Here is a 26,401-nt window from a genome sequence, read left to right as displayed (position 1 = left end):
AACCTAAGGACACCACACACATCCATCCCCGAGGCAGGATTCGAAGCTGCGACGGTAGCAGTCACGCGGTTCCAGATTGTAGCGCCTAGAACCGCTCGGTCACCCAGGCCGGCCTCTAGACACACTACTCTATGCTACTCCCGTCTAACAGCTAAAAGGACGATTTTTCCTCCTTAGTGGCTCAGACGTCACAAACTATTCAACCGAGCTTTCGGAAATCTGATTGGGCAGTCTTTGACACGTGAGACCTATATTTTCGTACTTTGTCAGCCACTGGAAACTCTTTGTGTTGAAAATAGTGAGCTCTGTCTAAATTGCACGTAAAATTCCACCCGGCAAAGCGTGTTAGCCCCCAAGTGTCATTGGAATACACAAGTTAATAATTGCCGATTTTGCTCTAACTCTTAATATCGTATGTTAAGGACTTCTGGAGAAGAACAACATAAACTCATTCGGGAATAGTGCAAAACCTGGTGGTACTTCCGCTGTATTACTATAAAAATATCGTATAATCCGAATATTGACAGGCTGATCAGAAAACAGATGCTGCATTCAAATGAAACTGCATTATTTGACTTACGCTTTACTCATAAATTCCATTGTCGTGCGAAAGAGCGACAAGAGATGCAGCAGAAACTAAAATTAGGTATTGTATTAGCTAAACTTTTAAATATGTGTAGTTCGTAAAATCAAAGTTTGAAAACAATGCGGATGTGTCATGAATGAAATTGACATGGTTTCTTCGCATATACCACTACTGACAAACGTTATATATGAATAAAGCAAGTACTTAGTAAATGTAACTGATGTTCAAGGGAATCTACATCTCAGTCTCAAACGACGTATATTTTTACATAGGACTACTTGTTTTCTGAAGTGATGGATTGCTTACTGGCGCTTAAGGTATCACACTGACACAAAGACATACAGCAAATGACATATAACACTTCCTCCGTCAGGGCACTTAAAACTCAGTTTTCATGAAAATTATGTGTAATTACCTGTGATACGTACGGTCCATTTTGAAATCATATGTACAACGTGACAGATAATGAATTTCGGGAACAGTGTCGCACATGCACGTAAACTTCCTACACGATATACACAGTAAAGATGCAAAGCCCACAAAATATTTTTGAGCAGTAAATGTCCTATTGCCATTTAGCAAGAAGAAAACCACAAATATATAGTAAATCTCGTAGCTTAAGTCTAGGAATTAAATGTTCTGTTTAACTTGACGTCTTATAATGACCAATTGCAATCTCACGATGATCTGATAATGCGCTACTGCAGTTACTGTTATAGTTTATGACATAATGTTCATAATATAAAATGCATCTGTCATCCACGTATAGATCGATCGAAATGTTTTGCCTAACTACAATATGGCTGACGTTGTAGTCTACAGAGATTTGGGTACATGCTGCAGTTCTATACCCAGCCCAGTATCACTGGCCCAGACCCGAAGATATTGAAAAGCCGTGAACCATAAACACACAGGAAAGCCATAAAACATACGTACAGAATAGAAGCTAATAGTGTCTACCATACAGAAAGAAGAAGTAAATTCTGTTATTTTTCCATAACGTCCTCTCCTCTGCCATCATCTTCATTTCAGAGCATCCGTCATCCTCATTTATTTATTGGACATATTCTCTGACATCCCCTGGAATTTTTAGCCCTTACAGCTACCCCTACTACCACTCAACTTATTCCTTATGTCTTAACGCATGTCCCAGCATCTTGTTACTTTTTCATGACAGTGTTCTCTATACGCTCCTCTCCTTATCGATTCTGTGGAGGATCTCCTCAGCCCATATCAGCCCATCTGATTTTCTGAATCTTTCTATAGCACCACATCCCCAAAGCTTCGATTCTCTTCATTTCGCTTTCCCCACAGCCCATGATCGCTTCTCATAGAATGTTGTATTCGAAATGTACTTTCTCAAAAATTTCATCTTCAGAGTAACGCAGATGTCTGGCACTAGTATTATTTTAGCCAGCAGTTTCCTCTTTGACTGTATTAGTTCACTTTTGTCTTCCTCGCTGAGGCCATCATGTATTATTTTGCTTCCAAGGCAGAAGAATTCCTTAACTTCGTCTACCTCGTGATTTCCAATTCTGATATTAAGTAGATCGATAATCTCCTTTCCGGGTTATCTCAGTACATTCGTCTTCATTCAGTTTACCCCCGATCCATATTCGGTACTTGTTAGAAAGTTAATTCCATAGAACAGTTCCTTTACTTCCACTGAGACTACGAATGTGATTTTGGGCTATCGGTTGTGGTAGGAACATACCCTTAGGATGCACAGTACGAGATTATGATGCATAACGGAATGAGGAACCACGCCAAATAATCAAAAAAATTAATTGAAAAGAAGGGTCCTGTTGCACAATAGGAAACGTCGTCTTTAAATGAGAATTAATTGGGACGGCACAATTAATAATGAAACAAATGGGTGCAGCACCACTCCTATAGTGTAGAAGGGATCTCCTAGCTATAAGTGAAAAGAAATTGAGACTATAACAAATGGATTTATTGATTTTGGACATGAGAGTTACGAACTGAAATCTTAGAAAGAACCATTAACAATCAGACAGTTGAATACAATTAGAAGTATAACATTGTCACAGATGGCCAGTGACTGTGTAAATTCTTAATTGTGTGTATATACTAGATGGAAAGAATCTGATAACACCATAGCTTGCCAAAATCTGCACTGAGACTAAAAAGTAGGATACATGCCGTTAACAACGGATACTAGACTCCTGAAGGGAGCGGATTAATTTCGCGCCTGAACACTTTCGGCGGGTGTGGCGATGCCTCATTGTACCAAAGGAAGCGCAGCTTGTGTATGACAGCCGGTAGCAGTAGCAGCTGGAGAATATGACTGCCACCCTCTCTTTGTACTTATTGCTTAAGTGATTAGTGACGATCTTGAAAAAAGGGAGGAGAAGGAGCCCCTAGCTCCAAAGTGATACAGACCGATCTGCATTTTCGGTACCTTAGGGAAGATTCTGGAGAAGTTGCTATACGATGTACTACAGGAGAAAATACTTATTCTGAAATAAATTCGCAACAGTGTGGAGTCAGAAGCGGTAAGGGCACTTTTTGACCTCCTAAGGAACTTGGATTGCCGACGACCGTTATACAACTGTTTTATGAAAGTGACATATGCCGAAGATGTGATGATCCTTTCGAAGGGAAGCTCCAGAAGAAACCTGGAATATAGGTATTACATAGTCCTGCAACAATTAACTCGGTAATTCTAACAGTCAGTTACGCCTGAAAAAGAGCACGCACATACTGCTAAAAGGGAATCTCCCAACAGATCCGATCATGAAATAAGGCGACAGGTTCATAAAGATGAAGACCGTCACCAGATATTTGAGCGTATTGTTGCACGAACGACAAAATTATGGTGCACATACTGAAGAATTGAGCAAGAGAGCCAGGAAGACGGCGAAAAAAATATTAATCTCGCCAGTTACGATTACAAGTTGGCAATGCAGACAAGAAGAACGCATCACGACGTTATCTTACTTAACTATGATCGTGGGATACTGTGCAAGTACTTGTGCCCAAAGACTTCTGCTCGTAAGACCAGTTCCTACAGTTAGCCGTGCACAGCGTGAAATAATTCTATGGTTGACGGGAGCAGACAAGAAGAACGCATCACGACGTTATCTTAACTGTGATCGTGGGATACTGTGCAAGTACTTGTGCCCAAAGACTTCTGCTCGTAAGACCAGTTCCTACAGTTAACCGTGCACAGCGTGAAATAATTCTATGGTTGACGGGAGCTTCTGGTACTGGGTCAGTTGAGGTGTTGCAAGTACAACTTATAATGCGTCCACTCCATCTCCAGATACGGAAAAAAGCGGCGATGTATTCGCTGAAGAAAAAGCAATATCATGAGGTGACAAATTTAATGGGAATACGATGCACAAGCAAGTACCAAATTCAAAATCACATCCTCTTCCTATGTGAGAAATGATGGGATGACGCGTTAACATAGAGGTGCATCTATGGTTTTTTTGACACAAATAATAGAGGGTCTGGGAATGAAGCCACTGAATTCCTCAAGATTCCTGATGCATTTCTTAACTGGGAATGGGATCTCGCCCGCGGGAGGATTCGAACCTGCGCCCGCAGACTGAAGCGCCTAGAACCGCACGGCCACACCGGCCGGTGCTTGTGCTTTTGATCTGTACATAATCATTTCATGTTATCCACATCTAGTGTTGCGATGACAAATATAGAGTGAATTTGAAAGTTCTAAATGTACTGTTTTTCCCGGCAGTGTATATCTGCAGTGTAAGGTACTTGTGGCAAGTCGAATGATAAAAAAAATGTTGTTGTTGTTATTGTGGTCTTCAGTCCTGAGACTGGTTTCAGGCAGCTACTCAATCCTGTGCAAACTTCTTCATTTCCCAATACCTACTGCAACCTACATCCTTCTGTGTAAGTAGGCTATTTAGGTTTTTTTATTGGTAACGCCGCCACCACGTAGCGCTCTGTATGAAAATCACTGGCTGTGCCGTGTGCAGTCTGTGGCTGGATGGCATTGTTGTAATACTCGCCATTGTAGTGTTGGGCAGCGGTAGCTGGATATGAACAGTGCATAGCGTTGCGCAGTTGGAGGTGAGGCGCCAGCAGTGGTGGACGTGGGGAGAGAGATGGCGGAGTTTTGAAATTTGTAAGAATTGGTGTCATGAACTGATATATATATATATATATTATGACTATAAAGGTAAATACATTGTTTGTTCTCTATTAAAATCTTTCATTTCCTAACTGTGCCTCAGTAGTTAGTGACTTCCGTAGTTTGAATCTTTTAGTTAGCTGGCGGTAGTGGCGCTCGCTGTATTGCAGTAGTTCGAGTAACGAAGGTTTTTGTGAGGTAAGTGATTTGTGTAACGTATAGGTTAATGTTAGTCAGGGCCATTCTTTCGTAGCGATTTTAGGAAGTCAGATTGCGTTGCGCTAAAAATATTGTGTGTCAGTTTAAGCACATTCGTGTATAATTGTTCAAAGAGGACGTTTCACATAGCACAGTCTTGTATAAATTTTTCTAAGGGGACGTTTCATTTGAATCTGCTTACTGTATTCATTTCTTGGTGTCCCTCTAAGATTTTTACCCTTCACTCTGCACTCCAGTACTAAATTGGTGATCCCTTGATGCCTCAGAACATGTCCTACCAACAGATCCCTTCTTCTAGTCAAGTAGTGCCACAAACTTCTCTTTTCCACAATCCTATTCAATACCTCCTCATTAGTTATGTGATCTACCCATCTAATCTTCAGCATTCTTCTGTAGCACCACATTTCGAAAGCTTCTATTCTCTTCTTGTCCAAACTTTTCATCGTCCATGTTTCACTTCCATACATGGGTACACTCCATAACAGAACGCAACGTCATCCTTAATGGAGAGAAGTCTTCCGAAGTAAGAGAGATTTCAGGTGTGCTGCAGGGGAGTGTCGTAGGAGCATTGCTATTCACAATATACATAAATGACCTGGTGGATGACATCGGAAGTTCACTGAGGCTCTTTGCAGATGATGCTGTTGTGTATCGAGAGGTTGCAACAATGGAAAATTGTACTGAAATGCAGGAGGATCTGCAGCGAATTGACGCATGGTGCACGGAATGGCATTTGAATCTCAATGTAGACAAGTGTAATGTGATGCGAATTCATAGAAAGATAGGTCCCTTATCATTTAGCTACAAAATAGCAGGTCACCAACTGGAAGCAGTTAATTCCATAAATTATCTGGGAGTACGCATTAGGAGTGATTTAAAATGGAATGATCATATAAAGTTGATCGTCGGTAAAGCAGATGCCAGACTGAGATTCATTGGAAGAATCCTAAGGAAATGCAATCCGACAACAAAGGAAGTAAGTTACAGTACGCTTGTTCGCCCACTGCTTGAATACTGCTCAGCAGTGTGGGATCCGCACCAGATTGGGTTGATAGAAGAGATAGAGAAGATCCAACGGAGAGCAGCGCGCTTCGTTACAGGATCATTTAGCAATCGCGAAAGCGTTACGGAGATGATAGATAAGACTCTGCAGGAGAGACGCTCAGTAGCTCAGTACGGGCTTTTGTTGAAGTTTCGAGAGCATATCTTCACCGAGCAGTCGACCAGTATATTGCACCCTCCTACGTATATCTCGCGGAGATACCATGAGGATAAAATCAGAGAGATTAGAGCACACACAAAGGCATACCGACAATCCTTCTTTCCACGAACAATACGAGACCGGAATACAAGGGAGAACCGATAGATGTACTCAAGGCACCCTCAACCACACACCGTCAGGTGGCTTGCGGAGTATGGATGTAGATGTAGCTAAACGACTTTCTGGCACATAAATCTATTTCTCTCCTTCAGGAATGCTTTCTTGCCATTGTCAGTCTACATTTTATATCCTGAAAGCCAATCTCTTGTTATAGTAACTGTGCTACACAACTAATTGCTTGGTTTACAGACGAGCGGCTGTCGGTGGGCAAGCAGTACCGGCGGCGCTACACGGACTTCTGGAACCGCGTGCTGCCCGAGAAGCTGAACAAGTCGTCGCGCGAGAGCTTCCCCAACACGATGTCGCCGTACGGGCCGGCGCGCGCGCCGCACCCCGACGTGCAGGTGTCTCCGGCCTGGAGCCCGCCTCCCGCCTACCCGCCGCTGCGCCACCGCCCGCTGCCGCCCCCGCCGCCCCCGCTGCCCGTGCCGCCGCAGCGCACGCGGCCCTTCGACCCGCACTATAACTTCGAAAAGCCCTTCGGCGCCTCCTCCGGCAACAGATGGGCGACGCCGCAGCCGCCTGGGGGCGGCGTGCCGTACGGCGAGCGTTCCATCAACGACCCGCCGGACCACAGGGGTGCCAACGTCAGCTCCGCAGACAAGCCGCACGCCGCAGGTACGCTCCTGCGTATCGCACCTGAAACCCGGAATGGCCGACTCAATAGCTGGATACTGGGGTTCCGGCGACGTGTTGTAATGATCACGTCTCTTGCGTTTCTTGTTGTGCCGTGTGTGAGCCGACCTGGGTTCAGAAGTGGTTTGCGCAAGGTGTCTGTTACGCTCGCAAACTCAGCACACAAATGACCAAACAAGCGACTCTGCACAGTCTAACAATGCCACCACTTGCAAAGTAGGTTAGAAATCATATTAATAATGTAGCTCACGCAGCATATGCTCGCTTTATCGGGCAACAACAAAGTTATTGACTGTGGATCGTATCGTCAGAATGGAAGTAATGTAGCCACTGTAAAAAAAATCATTAATTTTGGCACTTAACTTGAATGGATTCCCACGTAGATTTCGTCGAAGTTGTTATGGCTCATCTTGTTGATTCTAGGGTGATTGCACTTTGACTGCTAGGGGGCCCAACAAATGCGTTTTTCAGGAAATTCTTTATGATCAAACAATCCCATATCAGAACAATGGTATGGTAGAAATAACTTTTGACTTGGTGTTCACGATCCACATTTTTATGAAACTTCTTGTAAATTTACATATACTTCCTCTCAATTGTCACATCATTATGAAAACAGTTTTGTATCAATCTTCATATATTTAATTTCCACTTTAAGCAAACACAAGACTTGACTGTTCTTTTACAAAGCGAAATGAAAAATTAACTTCTGCAAAATGAAACAAAGACTGCTCTGTGCGCATTCGCGCCAAAACGGTTACAAGTAAGTGAAAGATTATGACAGTCTCACAGAAATGAATACACACAAGAACCATATCACTGTAACACATCGATACATCGGAGTAGCTATACATTAATAAAACCAAATGTGAATATTGTCACAAAAATATATCTGTTACTTCGAAGAAAAGTAGTAAGATATTACTGGTATAGAGAAATGGGGTTGGACTGCCGTAATGGTCACGTAAATAAAGAACCATTACAAGTGACGGCGGTTGAATCGCTTGCCCAAGGTATGAAAGGTTAGTGCATTGGCGGAGTAGTCATGTGAAAAGGTTTCCGACGTGATTATGGTCGCACGACGGGAATTAACAGAGCCTGAGAGCGTAACAGTAGTTACATCTAGATTCAAGGGACATTTAATTTCGTAAATCGTAAGGGAATTCGTTATACCGATATCCCAAGAGTCAGGAGTGTGCGCAGAATACCACAATTCAGGCATTACCTGTCACTACGGACAACGCAGTGGCCGGTAGCCTTCACTTAACGACCGGGAGCAGCAGCGTTTGCGTAGCATTGTCAGTGCTCAGAGATAAGCAATACTACGTAAAATAAATGTGGGACGTACGACGAATGTATCCGTTAGGATAATGAGACGAAATCTGGCGTTAATGGGCTATGACTACTGACGCCCGATTTGAGTGCCTTTGCTAACTGCACGACATCGCCTGGGCTCGTGACCATATCGGTTGTACCCCCAGACAACTGTAAAGTCGTTGCTTCGTCAGACGAGTGCCGATTTCGGTTCGTCAGAGCTGATTTTAGGGTTCGAGTGTAGCGCCGACCCTACGAAGCAATGGACACAGGTTGTCAACAGAGACGCTGTGCGAGCTGGTGGTGGCTGCATAAAGTTGTGGACTGTGTTACAAGGAGTGGACTTGGACACTGACTGGAAATGATTAGGTTCGACTACTTGGAGACCTGTTATACCCCTTCATTGAATCATGTTCACAATGAACTATGGAACTGTTATGGATGTCAATGTGCCAAGTCACAGGTTGTCTGCGACTCGTTTGAGGAACATACTGGACAATTCCAGGGAATGATTTGGTCACCCATTTTGCCCGATATGAATCCCATCGAACATTTATGGGACTTAATCGAGAGGTCAGTTAGTGCACAAAATCCTTCCCGATTATGGGCAGCTTGAGAGGCAACATGACCCAGTAGCCCTGGTGGGGACCTCTAACGACTTGTTGAGTTCTTGCCACATGGAGTTACGAACTACTCCGGGCAAATTGGGGCTCGATGCAACCTTAAGAGGTATCTTACCACTTTCGTCATCTCAGTATATGCTCAGATAGAATGCAACAAAATCGTAAAAATGTTAATCGATAATTATTGACGAATACAGGTGAAGTTTCATTGTCCACAAGCAAAATTTAATTAAATTCGTGTAATTAGAAGGGACCCAGCTAACTTTCCGGATTAAAAGAACAGAAAATGTCTCTCCTAATTGCGCCTGCATTACATTAGAAACACCGTGGGGGTGAGACTTCGGTTCAGTGAGCTAAATCCTCTTAAGATATTTATTTTTATTGAAAAGGGTCGCCTCATCGAAACGTTGTGGGAGGAAATGATGACGTGAGAAAAAAATTATCTTAAAAAGATTCATTTGTTTGGTCTATATCTACATTGCTCAAGCTGAAGCTGGGTTGATTATCAACTGCTTTCGTCAAAAAATGTAAATAGTAATATGCATAACTCTTAAGATTCCTCTGAATCACCAGAGTGATGGTATACAGATACATAAAAACTGTATCAGTGCAGAAGGCACCCGAATGCTCTCCGGAAGAGATGCAAATCACTTTACAAGGTCTGGGCACCTCACGAAAAGCAGTGGATAGCATCGACAGATGAGTCCCGATTTTGAGACTTTTGATCCCAGTATGACAGAGAACAAACGACAAAGACCAGTCACAAGTTGCGAAACTGACTCGCAGATTTTGAGCTATGAGTTGCAAAGACAATGTAAATGCTACATGCGACACTTACTCCAAAACAACTAAAGGCGCGGCAAGCTGAACAGGGCACGAAAGAGAGACTCTCCAGCGACGAGACGCAAACCGCGCCGTATGCTTGCCCCAAAATCGAATACGGACTTTTTCCTCCCTCACACTTCTTAGAAATACCATAGACGGCGAGGAAATCGCAAGGTTTGCCACAGTGGCAACCGGAAAGCTCCCTCTCTCTTCCAGCGTGCAACCAAAGCTTGCAGAAATTTCTCCTCCAGCGCTTTTTGTATGCTCCGTCAACAAAGTAAACGTTGACAGTGTACTTGCCCTCGCCTTATTACTGGTAGAACGATGCCTGGGCGTGTAAATACAGCTCGCTTCCCACGCTGTTTACGGGAAGATAGCGATGGCTGTGTTCCCTCCTTCGCTTTTACGACAACCTGTCTTCTTAAGTTGAATTCTAATGCACTATTCTGGAAGGCGCTTTTGACATACTCTGGCTTAGGAGATACCCGAAGCAGATTACTTGCACGACCACTGTCTGTGGGTATTCCTGGTAGCAAACCTCCCGTATTTCCGCTATTGTCTACCCACTGCCTACAATGTAAAGGTGGTATATCTCACCACATTTCATCAACTGGGAGAAACATGAACTAAAATATAGAATTCGCAGGTCTTACTCTTCCGCTCAGAAAGCTTATGAGAATGCAACATAAAATGATCATAAGTGTATATTGTCGCTTAGCTACATATGACAAACCAGTATCATCACAGCGTGAGTGGGAATTAGTTACAACTTACGCGCCTTCCACTATTCTTACAACTGGAGGTGCTGTCACATGTAAGTGCAAGATTCAGCATGAACCACACAGTACCGCGAGCAAGTATCCTCACGAGCACAACCTCACGAAGTAGGGAGGTGTGCAGTTAAGCTGCCTGTCAGATGCGCCTCGTACCTGCATTCTAGCGCATGAAGTGCCCGTTTACACATTCTATAAAATGTACAGCAAAGCGAGCACTAATGAGTCATGAAAAGAAATTAGTGGAACTTGCTTTCTCTGAAATTGCTGCAATACGAGGGGCAGCAACACTTCCTTTTCTTGCCCAGTTTCAGCTGAAAGTATGCGGAATCTTGTGGGACATGGTGGAATATTCTCGCTCCAGTCCCTATAGATTCACGAAGTTCTGCTAGGTGACGTGTGTAGTGCATTCCAAGCAAAGAGCCGGTTTTTTAGGTTAGATGGCCTCGGACAAGTACAGAAAGGACAACAACCTCAAAGAGTGCGGGGCAAAGTCAGGACATGCGGGGACCAAGCAGCAATCGGTATTGTAATTGGAAACTGTCGAAGCTGCATTGGTAAAGTACCGGAACGTCAAGCGCTGATAGAAAGCACCGATGCTGAAATCGTTATAGGTACGGAAAGCTGGCTGAAGCCTGAGAAAAATTCTGCCGAAATTTTTACAAAGGTACAGACGGTGTTTAGAAAGGATAGATTGCATGCAACCGGTGGTGACGTGTTTGTCGCTGTTAGTAGTAGTTTATCTTGTAGTGAAGTAGACGTCGATAGTTCGTGTGACTTATTCTGGGTGGAGGTTATACCAACAACCGAGCCAGGTTCATAATTGGCTCCTTATACCGACCTCCCGACTCAGCAGCATTAGTGGCAGAACAACTGAGAGAAATCTGGAATACATTTCACTTAAATTTACTCAGCATGTTAGTCTTAGGTGGAGATTCCCATTTTCCATATATAGACTGGGACACTCAGATGTTTAGGACGGGTCGTAGGGATAGAGCATCGAGTGACATTAAACTGAGTGCACTATCCGAAAATTACCTCGAGCAATTAAACAGAGAACCGACTCGTGGAGATAACATCTTGGACCTACTGATAACAAACAGGCCTGAACTTTTCGACTCTGTAATGGCAGAACAGGGAATCAGTGATCATAAGGCCGTTGCAGCACCACTGAATATGGAAGTAAATAGGAATATAAAAAAGGGAGGATGGTTTATCTGTTTAGCAAGAGTAATAGGAGGCAGATTTAAGACGACCTAACAGATCAAAACGAAAATTTCTGTTCCGACACTGACAATGTGGAGTGTTTATGGAAAAAGTTCAAGGCAATCGTAAAATGCGTTTTAGACAGGTGCCGAGTAAAACTGTGAGGGACGGGAAAAACCCACCGTGGTTCAACAACAAAAGTAGGAAACTACTGCGAAAGCAAAGAGAGCTTCACTCCAAGTTTAAACACAACCAAAACCTCTCAGACAAACAGAAGCTAAACGATGTCAAAGTTAGTGAATTCAGTGAATTCGAAAGTAAAATTCTATGTACCGACTTGACAGAAAATCCTAGGAAGTTCTGGTCTTAAGTTAAATCAGTAAGTGGCTCGAAACAGCATATCCAGACACTCCGGGATGATTATGGCATTGAAACAGAGGATGACACGCGTAAAGCTGAAATACTAAACACCTTTTTCCGAAGCTGTTTCACAGGGGAAGACCGCACTGCAGTTCCTACTCTAAATCCTCGCACGAACGAAAAAATGGCTGACATCGAAATAAGTGTCCAAGGAATAGAAAAGCTACTGAAATCACTCAACAGAGGAAAGTCCGCTGGACCTGACGGGGTACCAATTCGATTCTACACAGAGTACGAGAAAGAACTTGCCCCCCTTCTAACAGCCGTGTACCGCAAGTCTCTAGAGGAACGGAAGATTCCAAATGATTGGAAAAGAGCACAGGTAGTCCCAGTTTTCAAGAACGGTCGACGAGGAGATGTGCAAAACTATAGACCTATATCTCTGACATCGATCTGTTGTGGAATTTTAGAACATGTTTTTTGCTCGCGTATCATGTCATTTTTGGAAACCCAAAATCTACGCTGTAGGAATCAACATGGATTCCGGAAACAGCGATCATGTGAGACCCAACTCGCTTTATTTGTTCATGAGACCCAGAAAACATTAGATACATGCTCCCAGGTAGATGCCATTTTCCTTGACTTCCGGAAGGCGTTCGATACAGTTCCGCACTGTCTCCTGATAAAAGAAAGTAAGAGCCTAAGGAATATCAGACAAGTTGTGTGGCTGGATTGAAATGATTTTAGCAAAGAGAACAGAGCATGTTGTTCTCAATGGAGAGACGTCTACAGACGTTAAAGTAACCTCTGCCGTGCCACAGGGGAGTGTTATGGGACCATTGCTTTTCACAATATATATAAATGACCTAGCAGATAGTGTCGGAAGTTCCATGCGGCTTTTCGCGGATGATGCTGTAGTATACAGAGAAGTTGCAGCATTAGAAAACTGCAGCGAAATGCAGGAAGATCTGCAGCGGATAGGAACTTGGTGCAGGGAGTGGCAACTGACCTTTAACGTAGACAAATGTAACGTATTGCGAATACATAGAAAGAAGGATCCTTAATTGTATGATTATATGATAGCGGAACAAACACAGGTAGCAGTTAGTTCTGTAAAATATCTGGGAGTATGCGTACGGAACGATTTGAGGTGGAATGATCATATAAAATTAATTGTTGGTAAGGTGGGTGCCAGGTTGAGATTCATTGGGAGAGTCCGTAGAATATGTAGTCCATCAACAAAGAAGGTGGCTTACAAAACACTCGTTCGACCTATACTTGAATATTGCTCATCAGTGTGGGATCCGTACCAGGTCGGGTTGACGGAGGAGATAGAGAAGATCCAAAGAAGAGCGGCGCGTTTCGTCACAGGGTTATTTGGTAAGCGTGATAGCGTTACGGAGGTATTTAGCAAACTCAAGTGGCAGACTCTTCAAGAGAGGCGCTCTGCATCGCGGTGTAGCTTGCTGTCCAGGTTTCGAGAGGGTGCTTTTCTGAATGAGGTATCGAATATGTTGCTTCTCCCTACTTATACCTCCCGAGGAGATCACGAATGTAAAATTAGAGAGATTCGAGCGCGCACGGAGGCTTTCCGCCAGTCGTTCTTCCCGCGAACCATATGAGAGTTTAACAGGAAAGGGAGGTAATGACAGTGGCACGTAAAGTGCCCTCCGCCACACACCGTTGGGTGGCTTGCGGAGTATAAATACAGATGCAGATGTAGAGTTCCGTTTAGTAGATTTCATAAGCGCTTGTAGAATGTCTACGGAGAGCTAGTAGAGAACAAAAGCACGGTGAGTCGTTGGGAGAGGCGTCTGTCATCATCGCTACAAGGTCGCGCAAATCTCTCCTTTCTCCTGCGTGCCGGCCGCACACTCTTGCATTGTTGCAACGTACAGACACTCTCATTCGAAGTGATCGACGGGTCAGAAACACCTCGATGCGCAATTGGACGTCTCTGTTGGTAGCGCTGACACACTCGTCCACCAGTCGGAGTACTCAAAGGTCGTGCCCGCTGGATTCCTCATCACCTAACAGAACACCACAAAGAGCAACGAAGCACCGTCTGTGCCGGAATTTGTTGAGCGTTACGTGGAAGGTTTTTCATGCACTAAGGCGTCGGCTCAGACATCGCCAAGTGAAAAGGTCCCACGAGGGCAAACTGACCCTCCATCTAAGATGGCGTACGGGGCGTCGCAATAAACGGAGATTACGCTGATAGCTGTTGCTCGTAACCAAAAGCATGCAGAATAATATGGTGTGTTAGTATCCTGAATAAAACCTACCTGCTTTCAGGAAAAAAAGGTGTTGCATTACATACTGAATGCCCCAAGCTGTCTCATGAACAACACTAGGTCTTCCATATATGAGTACCAAAAGGAATCCTCTTAATTTTCGGTTACACTATAAATCACTCTATACTAATTCATTTGAATCCTTGGAGATAACAACTGCGAAAAACTGAAACTGGAACCATCGTACAGGAAATTTTGTGCTGAAGGCGAAGTAAAGAGTGCGTTTTATTGGTAGATCACTTACAAGATGCAACAGATGTACTAATGAGTCTGCTTACACTAAGCACGTTTTTCATGTGTGCTCTTCGGGAATGCAGCGGCAGACGAAGCGTCTGAAGGTGGTTCGATGAACACTCTCCCAAGCTCGTATGTGTGAATCGCTGAGTGATGAAGTAGATGCAGACGTAGAAAAGAATAAAACTGTCATTTTGAGTCAAAGTGCACGAGAAGATCAAAAGAGAAGTTTAAACTTTTTCTCTAAAATAGCTGCCTTTAGAGTACACGTTTCGAAATTAATTCATGAAGAGTTAGGATAAGTATCGATAGCCACTGGACCTCGTGAAACGTAAATCAACGAAGCTTATTCTGAGAAGTTATCAGCTAGTTTATGATTCCAAGCCACTTGTGAATCAAAAGCTGTTGAAAAACTATACTTTTGGTAACTGAACATCCGGAACACTTCCTCTATCTGAAGTCTATAGGACATTTTTTTCTCGTCAATACTGTAAACGCAGAATTCTCGTTTTCTTTTTTTATTTCTTCCCGTTGTCTGCGGCCTACCATCTTTTAATGTAAAGCATATTTCGTTTAATGCTGTGTACAGTTTGTTCCTTTTGTGATGATCTTTACTTCTGATAGCAAACTGACATTGCTTCAGTTCATATTATTCAGTGAAAACACTCACACGCTCTTTCCACCAAGTCATAAATCAATTCTTGTCGAAGTGACTTAGTCAGTGGGCCGCGGGAGATGTGAAGTGAGCTACAGCAGACTTAATAACTGCTTGAAGACACACTTTTTTGAGTGAACGCTTCGGCTTCTACCGGCAGCATTCGTGTAACATCTTATGCAATTTCAAGCGCGAAAGAAGAATTATCTTCGGCTCTGTGCAACACCCGGCACCAGGGTGTGGATAGCGAGTTATTGCAGCCCGTGCAACTCAATGGACTCCCGTACACAGTCGTGCTTGTGTGAAGTGAGAACTAAAGACTATATGAATAAGAATTTAAAACTGAGGCTTGTAATATGACGGTTGAGTTTTGCAAAACCAGATTTCCCCCAGATCGTGAAATTGTTGGGAAAATGAAAGCAGTTTGCGAGAGTAATCTAGAAAGCCCGTGAAGAAAGTTTGTGAGAGCAAGCATAGTGGCAGGTCTTCCTGTGCAATAGCGTGAAAAAATATCGCATGGCGCGTCACCATCAAGTAAGACGTCCCGATGAAACTTGGACCCTACATGGAAGAACTGCTACAGTGTTGCACAGAAGGTAACTGTAAGAAATACGCGTCGAGACAAATAGAATAACTGAAACAACTTAACTCCTCCCGAATAGGCCATGGAGGCCCAACGGTACCGACCGGCCGCCGTGTCATCCTCAGCCCATAGGCGTCACTGGGTGCGGATATGGAGGGTCATATGGTGAGCACACCGCTCTCCCGGCCGAATGTCAGTTTCCGTGATTGGGACGGCTACTTCTCAGTCAAGTAGCTCCTAAGTTTGCCTCACAAGGGCTGAGTGCACCCCGCTTACCAAGAGCGCTCGGCAGACCGGATGATCACCAATCCAAATGGTAGCCCAGGCCGACAGCGCTTAACTTCGGTGATCTGACGGGAAGCGGTGGTACCCCTGCGGCAGGGGGAACAGCTATTTTATTTAAAGACAATAATTACACCGAAGTCAGCGAGATTTATAATGGTCCCCTGGATATTACACAAAGCGGCACACGGGTTTACTTGGATTTTTGATCACCACGGACAGCTCACATGCTGACCACAAGATTGACATGGAATTCTTGTAAGGCGTTTCATTTCCCCTCCAACGTGTTCAGAACTGCCGGTTGGTCGCTGGTGAATGTGGACGTGCCCGCAGTATGTTTCCACAACGCATTCCACATGTGCTCGACCACCCGGGGGGAATGGGCGGACCAGTCTTTTCGACGAATATCCTCTCGTTCCATGAGCGTCTCAACCTGGGCTGGTCGATGCTGTCGCTCATTGTCATCCATAAAAATGAAGGCAGAGCAGAATGCACCCCTGAAGCAGTACGCCCATGCAGCTTTATGCCTGCCCACGTTACAACACATGGACCAAAGAAAACGATCATGTTTGAAATTGCTGAACGTACTCTCATATGGCGAGAGATGGGAACACATAACGCACCCAGGAACCAGGAACATTACCGAATACGGTTGTTATGGTGGTCTAGGTGGTAATTCGATTACGCGATAAGTCACACAAATCTGAAGGCTGTAAATTCATCTAAATATTTAGGGATTACAATTACAAATACCTAAATTGGAACGATCACATGGATAATATTGTGGGTAGAGCTAACTAAAGACTGCGATTCATTGGCAGAACACTTAGAAGGTGCAACAGGTCTACTAAAAAGACTGCTTACACCACGCTTGTCCTCCCTGTTCTGGACTATTGCTGTGTGGTGTGGGATGCGCATCAGGTGGGACTGACGGATGACATCGAAAAAGTACAAAGAAGGGCAGCTCGTTTTGTATTATCGTGAAATAGGGGAGATAGCGTCACAGACATGATACGTGAATTGGAGTGGCAATAATTAAAACAAAGGCGTTTTTCGTTGCGACGGGATCTTCTCATGAAATTTCAATCACCAGTCTTCTCCTCCGATCGTGAAAACACCCTATTGGCACCCACCTACATAGAAAGAAATGATCATCACGATAAAATAAGAGAAATCTGGGCTCGCACAGAAAAATTTATGTACTCGTTTTTCCCACGTGCCGTTCGAGTGTGGAACGGTAGAGAGACAGCTTGAAGGTGGTTCCTTGAACTGTCTGTCAGGCACTTTATTGTTAATAGCAGAGTAATCACGTAGATGTAGATGTAGATGTAAGGTGTTGGGAGGCATAATGTTGCTTGGGAGTACTGACCTCCAGATCGTTGAACATGGATACTCACCAGTCAGCGTCTCCGTCACCACGTGCGTCTTTTCAGGAGTGAATTCGTCCCTGACTTCATTTTTATGGAGGACAAAGTGCGACTACAGCGGACAGAGCAGGTAGAGGAGCTCACCGAACGAGAGGATATTCGGCGCGTGGGCTGACCTGCCCGCACTCCCAGACCTAAATTGCATTGCACACCTGTGAGTTGTGTTGGAGAGATGTATTGCAGCATGTCCGTATGCGCCAACGATCATCCAGCCTTTGTTAACTGCGCAGGTGGGGAATGGAACGCCATATCAGAAGAACCCCCTTCGTATCTTGTGGCCAACATCGCATACCCTATTAAGAAGCTTGTCCTGCTTTTCGTAAAGTCAAGGGCAGCATAATGAGTCACGGTCACTTCAATGTAATTATTGTATTTGAATAAAAATGTCATTTCTTTTCGTCTCATTGCGTATTTCTTTCGGTTACATTCTGTAATATACTTTTAGTGCTTCTTGTATATGGTTCACATTTCACCGTGCTATTTTACTTAGTGGTGACACTTCATGCATGTCAGTGTAATGCCTAACTCCTCGAAGAGGTACCTACAAGACGACTGCCAGTGAACACCAAATATTTTTCTTACTTCTCGCTTTTGTACCATCAATACTTCCTCTCTAAGTCATGAGTCACCCCAGAAAATTTTTGAAATACGCAAAATGGGTTACGAGGCTGATTCGTTTGTCCGCAAGACTACCGACTACACGAAGAGCAAAAGCAGCGGAACTTAATTGTTTGAGCAAGTCAGTAGTATTCTTCTCAAATGTCAACCGTTGTTGAAAATTGACATTCCAAATATCTGGAACATTCTATACTGTTTTAAGGCCCTTCTTTTCTTGCTCTATATAAATTTTGATGTGTGTTCTATATCGAAGTGGGGACCTAGAAATGACGGAGTCGCTTCGTCCCCGCCATAGCCCTCAGTGGTTCGTAAACCCACAACGGGCTATAGCAATCCACTCATCCCACCGCCGCCCCACACCGAACCCAGGGTTATTGTACGGTTCCGCCCCCGGTGGACCGCCCCAGGAACGTCTCATATCAGTCTAGTGTAGCCCAAATGTAGTGTAATTATGGTGTACGCATATGTGGAGACAGTGTTTGTGCAGCAATCGCCGACGTAGTGTAACTGAGGCAGAATAAGGGGACCAGACCACATTCGCCAAGGCATATGGAAAACCGCCTTAAAAACCATCCACAGGTTGGCCGGCACACCGGACCTCAATACTAGTCCGCTGGGCGGATTCGTGCCGGGGACCAGTACGCCTTCCCGCTCGGGATGCAGCGTGTTAGACCGCGCGGCTAGCTGGGCGGGTAATTTTGATGTGATTATATTATTTGTACAGAACTGACTACAATGACTCCTGTCAAAATTGAGGGAAAGTCCACTTTCACAGAACACTTCTTCTTCTTGTTCAAAAAACATCATTAATAACTGCTTATACTGTGTTCTCTCTAAGAGTATTTATTATAACACTAGTATCATCTTCAAAATTACTCAATTCTGCTTGTTGAATGTTAAATGAAATTTCATTCACACACATATATAATGAATAGGAATGGACCCTAAATTGAACCCTGTGGGACTCTCTCTATGATTTCTCCCCAGTCTCCTCGAACATTGTTTAAATTATTCAGCACAACCAGTTTGTTCATCATGATTCAAACCAGTTATGTGCTATGTCGTCAGGTCCATAAAACTGAGAGAGAGTAACGTTAGAGGCCTTGGAAAATCACAAAAAATAAGAACTGGCGATATTTTACTAAGTAAAGCTTCTAATCTGTGTTGAGGGTTTCAAATGGCCTCTCATTCGATCTACCCTTCTAGAAATTACATAATATGACTTATTAATTGGTAACTTGCAAAAACTGCAGCTAGTGCGTATGGAAGATCCTGTGCATAAATGAAAAGAACACAAAAATGGAAATATGTGATAGTATTCACTACTGTATGTTTGTGAATAGTTACATAATTCAGACGTGATGCTAAGAACTGTTACAAATACCCTAGAGGAATAAGGTCAGTTAATAAAGTATGTTATAGACGACTAATTATGGCTAGCATGAATAGGGTTAGTACGTATGGTTAAAACAAAACAAATTTTCAGCTGCAAATTCAGAATCTTTCCACATGATCTTACCTAAAAGATAATATACACAGAAGAGCCAAAGAAACTGGTACACTTGCCTAATATCGTGTAGGGCCCCCGCGAGCACCAGCAGTGCCGCAACACGACGTAGCATGGACTCGACTAATGCCTGAAGTAATGCTGGAGGTTACTGACACCGTGAATGCTGCAGAGCTGTCCATAGACCCGTAAGAGTACGAGGGTTGAGGTCTCTTCTGAACAGCACGTTGCAAGGCGTCGCAGACATGCCAAATAATGTTTATGTCTGGGGAGATTGGTGGCCAGCGGAAATGTTTAAGCTCAGAAGAGTTATCCTGAAGCCACTCTATAGCAATGGGGTACCACACTGTCCTGCTGGAATTGCCCGAGTCCGTCGGAATTCACAACGGACATGAATGGATGCAGGTGATCAGACAGGACGCTTACGTACGTGTCACCTGTTAAGAGTCGTATCTAGACGTATCAGATGTCCCGTATCACTCCGACTGCACTCGACCCACATCATTATAGAGGCTCCACCAGCTTGAACAGTCCCCTGTTGACATGCAGGTTCCATGGATTCATGAGGTTCTCTCCATACCCGTACACGTCATTCCGCTCAATACAATTTGAAACGAGACTCGTCCGACCAGGCAACATGATTTCAGTCATCAACAGTCCAATGTCGGTGTCGCCAGGCTCAGGCTAGGTGTAAAGTTTTGTATCGTGAACTCATCAAGGATACAAGAGTGGGCCCTCGGATCCGATAGCCCACATCGATGATGTTTCGTTGAAGGGTACGCACGCTGACACTTTTGATTATGGCCCAGCTCTGAAATATACAAGAGTTTTCAGAAGGATTGCACTCCTGTCACGTTGGACCATTGTCTTCTGTCGTCGTGGGTCCCGTTTTTGCAGGATCTTTTTCCGGTCGCATCGATCTTGGAGATTTGGTATCTTAACGGATTCCTGATATTCACAATGCACTCGTGAAATGGTCGTACGGGAAAATCCTCACTTCATCGATACCTGGGAGATGCTGTCTCCCATCGCTCGAGCGCCGACTGTAACACCACGTTCAAACTCAATTAAATCTTGATAACCTTACATTGTAACAGCAGTACCGATCTAACAACTGCGCCAGACATTTGTTGCCTTATACAGTGTGGTCCATTGATAGTGACCAGGCCAAATAAGAATCAAACGAAAAAACTACAAAGAACGAAGCTCGTCTAGATTGAGGGGGAAACCAGGTGGCGCTATGGTTGAACCGCTAGATGGCGCTGCCATAGGTCAAACGGATATCAACTGTTTTAAAAAAATGGAAAGCCCCATTTTTATGACATATTCGTGTAGTACGTAGAGAAATATGAATGTTTTAGTTGGACCACTTTTTTCGCTTTGTGATAGATGGCTCTGTAATAGTCACAAACGTATAAGTACGTGGTATCGCGTAACATTCCACCAGTGCGGACGGTATTTGCTTCGTGATACATCCTGGACGACATCATCCAACTGTCCGGACCGTTCGCCAGATAGTTACGCTATTTAAGAAAACGGGAAGCGTTGAGCCACATGTGAAACGTCAACCACTACCTGCAACAATTGATGATGCCCAAGTAGGTGTTTTAGCTGCTGTCGCGGCAAATCCCCACATCAGTAGCAGACAAATTGCGCGAGAATCGGTAATTTCAAAAACGTCGGTGTTGAGAATGCTGCATCAACATCAATTGCACCCGTACCATATTTCTGTTCACCAGGAACTGCATGGAGAGGATTTTTGAACGTCGTGTACAGTTCTGACGCTGGGAACAAGAGAAATTACCGGACGATGAAAGATTTTTTGCACGCGTTCTATTTAGCGACGAAGCGTCGTTCACCAACAGCGATAACGTAAACCGGCATAATATGCATTATTGGGCAACGGAAAATGCACGATGGCTTCGACAAGTGGACCATCAGCGACCTTGGCGGGTTAATGTATGGTGCGGCATTATGGGAGGAAAGATAATTGGCCCACATTTTATCGATGGCAATCTAAATGGCGCAATGTATGCTGATTTCCTACGTAGTGTTCTACCGATGTTACTACAAGATGTTTCACTGCATGACAGAATGGCGATGTGCTAACATTACAGAAGGCGAACTATTCGCTGTTGAGAAGAATGTCATTACACGTTTTGCTAATTGCATTGAGGTTGATGTACATCATTTTGAGCATTTATTGCACTGATGTGGTATTTACAGGTAATCACGCTGTAACAGCATGAATTTTCAGAAATGATAAGTTCACCAAGGTGCAAGTATCACATTGGAACGACCGAAATGAAATGTTTTGTGTTAGCAGAAGAGCCAACACCGTGTTACGATTGGAGGCCGAAATGCACGCGTTTTAGCTCACGCAGGCTGGCGTGAGGAGGCAAGAACTATACTGACGTGAGGTCTGCAACATGACAAGGAATGAGAATTCAGAAAGCGGACGTAAATAGTTTAATATTTAACTTTAATCCATTAATGATGAACGTCGCTCTTGACGGTACATGATTCACAATATTATCTGTTCAGAATACATTCATAGTAACTAAATATGCGCCTTGCTAGGTCGTAGCAAATGACGTAGCTGAAGGCTATGATAAACTGTCGTCTGTGCAAATGAGATCGTATGTAGAAAGTGAAATATCGCTAGCAAAGTCGGCTGTACAACTGAGGCGAGTGCTAGGGAGTCTCTCTCTAGACTAGACCTGCCGTGTGGCGGCGCTTGGTCTGCAATCACTGGTAGTGGCAGCACGAGGGTGACGTATAGTAACGGACCGCGGCCGATTTAAAGGCTACCACCTAGCAAGTGTGGTGTCTGGCGGTGACACCACAAAATGTTCAAACGTACCTACTTTCTGCGTTGTGATTTAAAAAACCTACCTGTTATCAACTGTTCGTGTAAAATTTTGAGCCATATGCTAGTGACTATTACAGCTCCATCTATCACAAAGGGAAAAAACTGGTCCAACTAAAGTATTCATACTTCTTTGCGTACTACACGAGTATGTAATAAAAATGGGGGTTCCTATTTTTAAAAAAATAAGCACAATTGATATCCGTTTGACCTATGGCAGCGCCATGTAGCGGGCCAACCATCGCGCCATCTGGTTTCACCCTTCAAGCTAGACGAGTTTCGTACTTTGTAGTTTTTTCGTTTGACGCTTGTTTCGTGAGATATTTGGTGCGGTCACGATCAGTGGACCACCCTGTACAGGCGTTGCCGACCGGAACTCCGTATTCTGTATTTGAATATGCATGCGTGTAGCAGTTTCTTAGGCGCTTCAGTGTGTAATCACTGGACGAGAGGACGGCATCGTTGCAAGGTCTACTGGTAATACGCGAGACGCTAAGGCGAGAAAATAACTCTTCACGAAGCTGTCTCTTCCGCAGGCGACGGAGGCGGCAGCGGCGACGAGTTCGGCGGCGACGTGGAGGGGACGGCGTCGCCGGGCGCGCTCGCCGGCTCCTCGTCGGTGGCGCTCACGGTCGTCATCCTGATCGGCGTCTGCTTCCTGCTCGTCAACATGTGCGCGTTCGCGGCGCTCTACTACCAGCGCGACAAGCTGCGCGTCCAGCAGCAGCTGATGCGCCAGCGCTACGAGGACGTGACGGCGCTCGCCACCTCGGACGAGGACGACGCCGCCGACCGCTACGTCCACAAGAAGGCCGACTCGGCCAGGCCCGCCACGTCCGCCGCAGCTGCCGCCGTCGCCGCGCGCGTCGCCACCGTCGACCGGCGACTCCGCAGGAAGAAGGAGCTCGTGAGTCCAACACCCCCTCGTCCAGCGGCTAAGTCCCGTTCAAGGTCACCCGCCTAGCGTGCAACCAAGAGCGGCACGGCCACCAAAACAATATGTGAATACCCTTTTTGAATAAAAAAAAAAGGAGGGAGATAAGGAAAAGACACAAGGAAATGACAGAACACACTTTATTGTCTGTAATAAATCATACAATCACCGTTGATCTTTATTTTACAATTGCCATTGCCGACTTTTGCCCATATAAAAAGGTACTCATCAGCATTTAACTTCTTCTTCCTTCTCGTAATCAGAACAAATGGCATGCTTGGAACAAGAGTACCATAACGCTGTTTAGCCAACAGTCCTCTAGTCTCAGCAATACTCCACGTCTTCCAAGCCAAAATATTAGCATCAGGAAATGCTTCAAGGCCACCATAATCTGCTTGATTGCCCCATACAACAGCAAGTGTCAGCCAGGTACTACCTCCAAACACTGCTTGTACATCACAGGTAAAGTTCAGATGGAGTCCACGAAAAACATTTGGGCCTCCAATCAATTGCTGTTTATTAAATTGCCCATCAAATTCAATATCAATCGCCTTCAAACTGCGATACACAGGTACACTCCGCCGCCAGCGACGACGGTAACCACGTCGCAGACGCATTGCTGAGGTAGCTGTATGCACATGTACAGATGCCCGTAGTATCGCAAAAAATTTGGAAATTTGTGGTCAATTCCAATGGGACAAAACTGCTGAGGTCATCGATCCCTACGCTTACACACTATTTGATGATGATTAAGTCCCATACTCCTTCACAGAGCGTAGGGGGTGATGCGGGAGACCCGCACCGCCTTACTAGGCAAGGTCCTAGCGGAGGTAATTTGCCATTGCCTACCTCCGACCGTAATGGGGATCAATGATGATAATGATGATGATGAAGACAATACAACAGGACCCAGTCATCTCGAGACAGGTGAAAATCCCTGACGCTGCCGGGAATTGAACCCAGGACGCTGTGCTAGTGAAGCGAGAACGCTACCGCGAGACCACGAGGTGCCGACACACACTATTTAATCTAACTTAAACTAACTTACGCCGCGCGCGATTAGCGGAGCGGTTAGGGGCGCTGCAGTCATGGACTGTGCGGCTGGTCCCGGCGGAGGTTCGAGTCCTCCCTCGGGCATGGGTGTGTGTGTTTGTCCGTAGGCTAATTTAGGTTAAGTAGTGTGTAATCTCAGGGACTGATGACCTTAGCAGCTAAGACTCTTTTTTTAAAACTAACTTACGCTAAGGACAACACATGCACCCATGCCCGTGGGAGGACTCAAAATTCCGAGGGGGGGGGGGGGCGGGGAGGGGGTAGCCGCGCGAACCGTGGCAAGGCCCCTAGACCGGATTGGCTACCCATCAAAGCGCTATAGCATCTTGTACACAAATTATAAAAGAGCAGTACATTCACGGAGCGGCTTTTGCGCTCAGGTGATTCCAGTGAAAAGGTTTCCGACGTCGTTATAAAAAATGTTCAAATGTGTGTGAAATCTTCTGGGACTTAACTGCTAAGGTCATCAGTTCCTAAGCTTACTCACTACTTAATCTAAATTATCCTAAGGACAAACACACACACTCATGCCCAAGGGAGGACTCGAACCTCCGCCGGGATCAGCCGCACGACGTCATCATAGCCGTACGACGGGATTTATCAGAGTTTGAAGGAGGAACAGCAGTTGGAGCTATAAGCATGGCACGTTTCATTTCGTAAATAGTTAGGGAATTTAATATTCTGAAATCCACTGTATCAAGAGTGTGCCGAGAACATCAAATTGCACGCGCCAACAGCCTTTACATAACGACCGAGAGCAGCGGAGAGTGCACACACTTATTGTGCTAACAGACAGGCATCACTGCGAGAAATAACCGCAGAAATGAAATGGTTCCAATGGCTCTAAGCACTATGGGACTTAACATCTGAAGTCGTCAGCCCCTAGACTTAGAACTACTAAAACCTAACCCATCTAAGGACATCACACACATTCATGCTCGAGGCACGACTCGAACCGGCGACCGTACAGCAGCGCGGTACCGGACGGAAGCGCCTAGAACCGCTCGGCCACAGCGGCCGGCCCCGCAGAAATCAATACGGCACTTAGACGATCGTATCCTTTAGGACAGTGTGTCGAAATTTGGCTATGGCAGCAGAGCTCGACGCAAGTGCCTTTGCTAACAGCACGACATCGCCTGCAGCTGTTCGAATGTGGTACAGGTCCCACGAAGCTATGGACCCAAATAGTGAACAAGGCACTGTGGAAACTGATAGTGGTTCCATAATCATGTGTACTGTGTTTACTTGTAATGGATTGGCTCCTATGGTCCAGCTAAACAGATCATTGACTGGAAACGGCTATGAGGGCACCATTCCGAGCCATTGATGGACAGCATTTTTATGTGTGACAATGCGACATGTCACTGGGCCACAGTTGTTCACGTCAGGTTTGAAGAACATTTTGGAGAATTCGAGCGAATGATTTGGCAACCTAAGTCGTCCAACATGAATCCCATCGAGCATTTATGGTACGTAATCGAGAGGTCAGTATAAGCAGAAATTCCGCACCGGCAACACTTTCGCAGTTATGGACGGCTATAGAGGCAGCATGGCTCAGTATGTCTGCAAGGGACCTCCAGGGGCTTGTTGAGTCCATGCCACCTCAAGTTGCTTCCCTACGCTGGGCAACAGGAGGTCGTTCACGATATTAGAGGGGTATTAAGGGGTATGTCATCACTTCTGTCACATTACTGCACATTTTTATGCATTTAGGGCAAGCTGCCATTCATCACACCACATACATTGTCTAAGTCTGTCCTATACTCACGCAACGACGACACGTTTTCTGATACTATAGCGTCATCAGCAAACAGACGTAAATTCCTGGTCTCCCTGTTCAGATCGTTAATGTACCGGGCGCTCAAAAAGTCAGTATCAATTTGAAAACTTAATAAACCA

At 44.9% G+C, this 26,401-nt stretch overlaps 1 protein-coding gene across 1 annotated transcript in view; it reads left to right on the top strand.

The window, feature by feature from the left end:
- LOC126336041 (uncharacterized) overlaps positions 1-26,401 on the top strand; it is a 417,766-nt gene that overhangs the window by 376,577 nt on the left and 14,788 nt on the right. The window contains exons 9-10 of the mRNA XM_049999520.1: positions 6,499-6,927; positions 23,052-23,422. Of these exons, the coding sequence (XP_049855477.1) occupies positions 6,499-6,927; positions 23,052-23,422 (800 nt within the window). The remainder of the gene's footprint in view (positions 1-6,498; positions 6,928-23,051; positions 23,423-26,401) is intronic.

This window comes from Schistocerca gregaria, chromosome 2 (assembly GCF_023897955.1).
Source record: "Schistocerca gregaria isolate iqSchGreg1 chromosome 2, iqSchGreg1.2, whole genome shotgun sequence".
Lineage (NCBI taxonomy): Eukaryota > Metazoa > Arthropoda > Insecta > Orthoptera > Acrididae > Schistocerca > Schistocerca gregaria.
The sequence above is the reverse complement of the archived record's forward strand: the minus strand, read 5'-3'. Positions and strand labels throughout refer to the sequence as shown.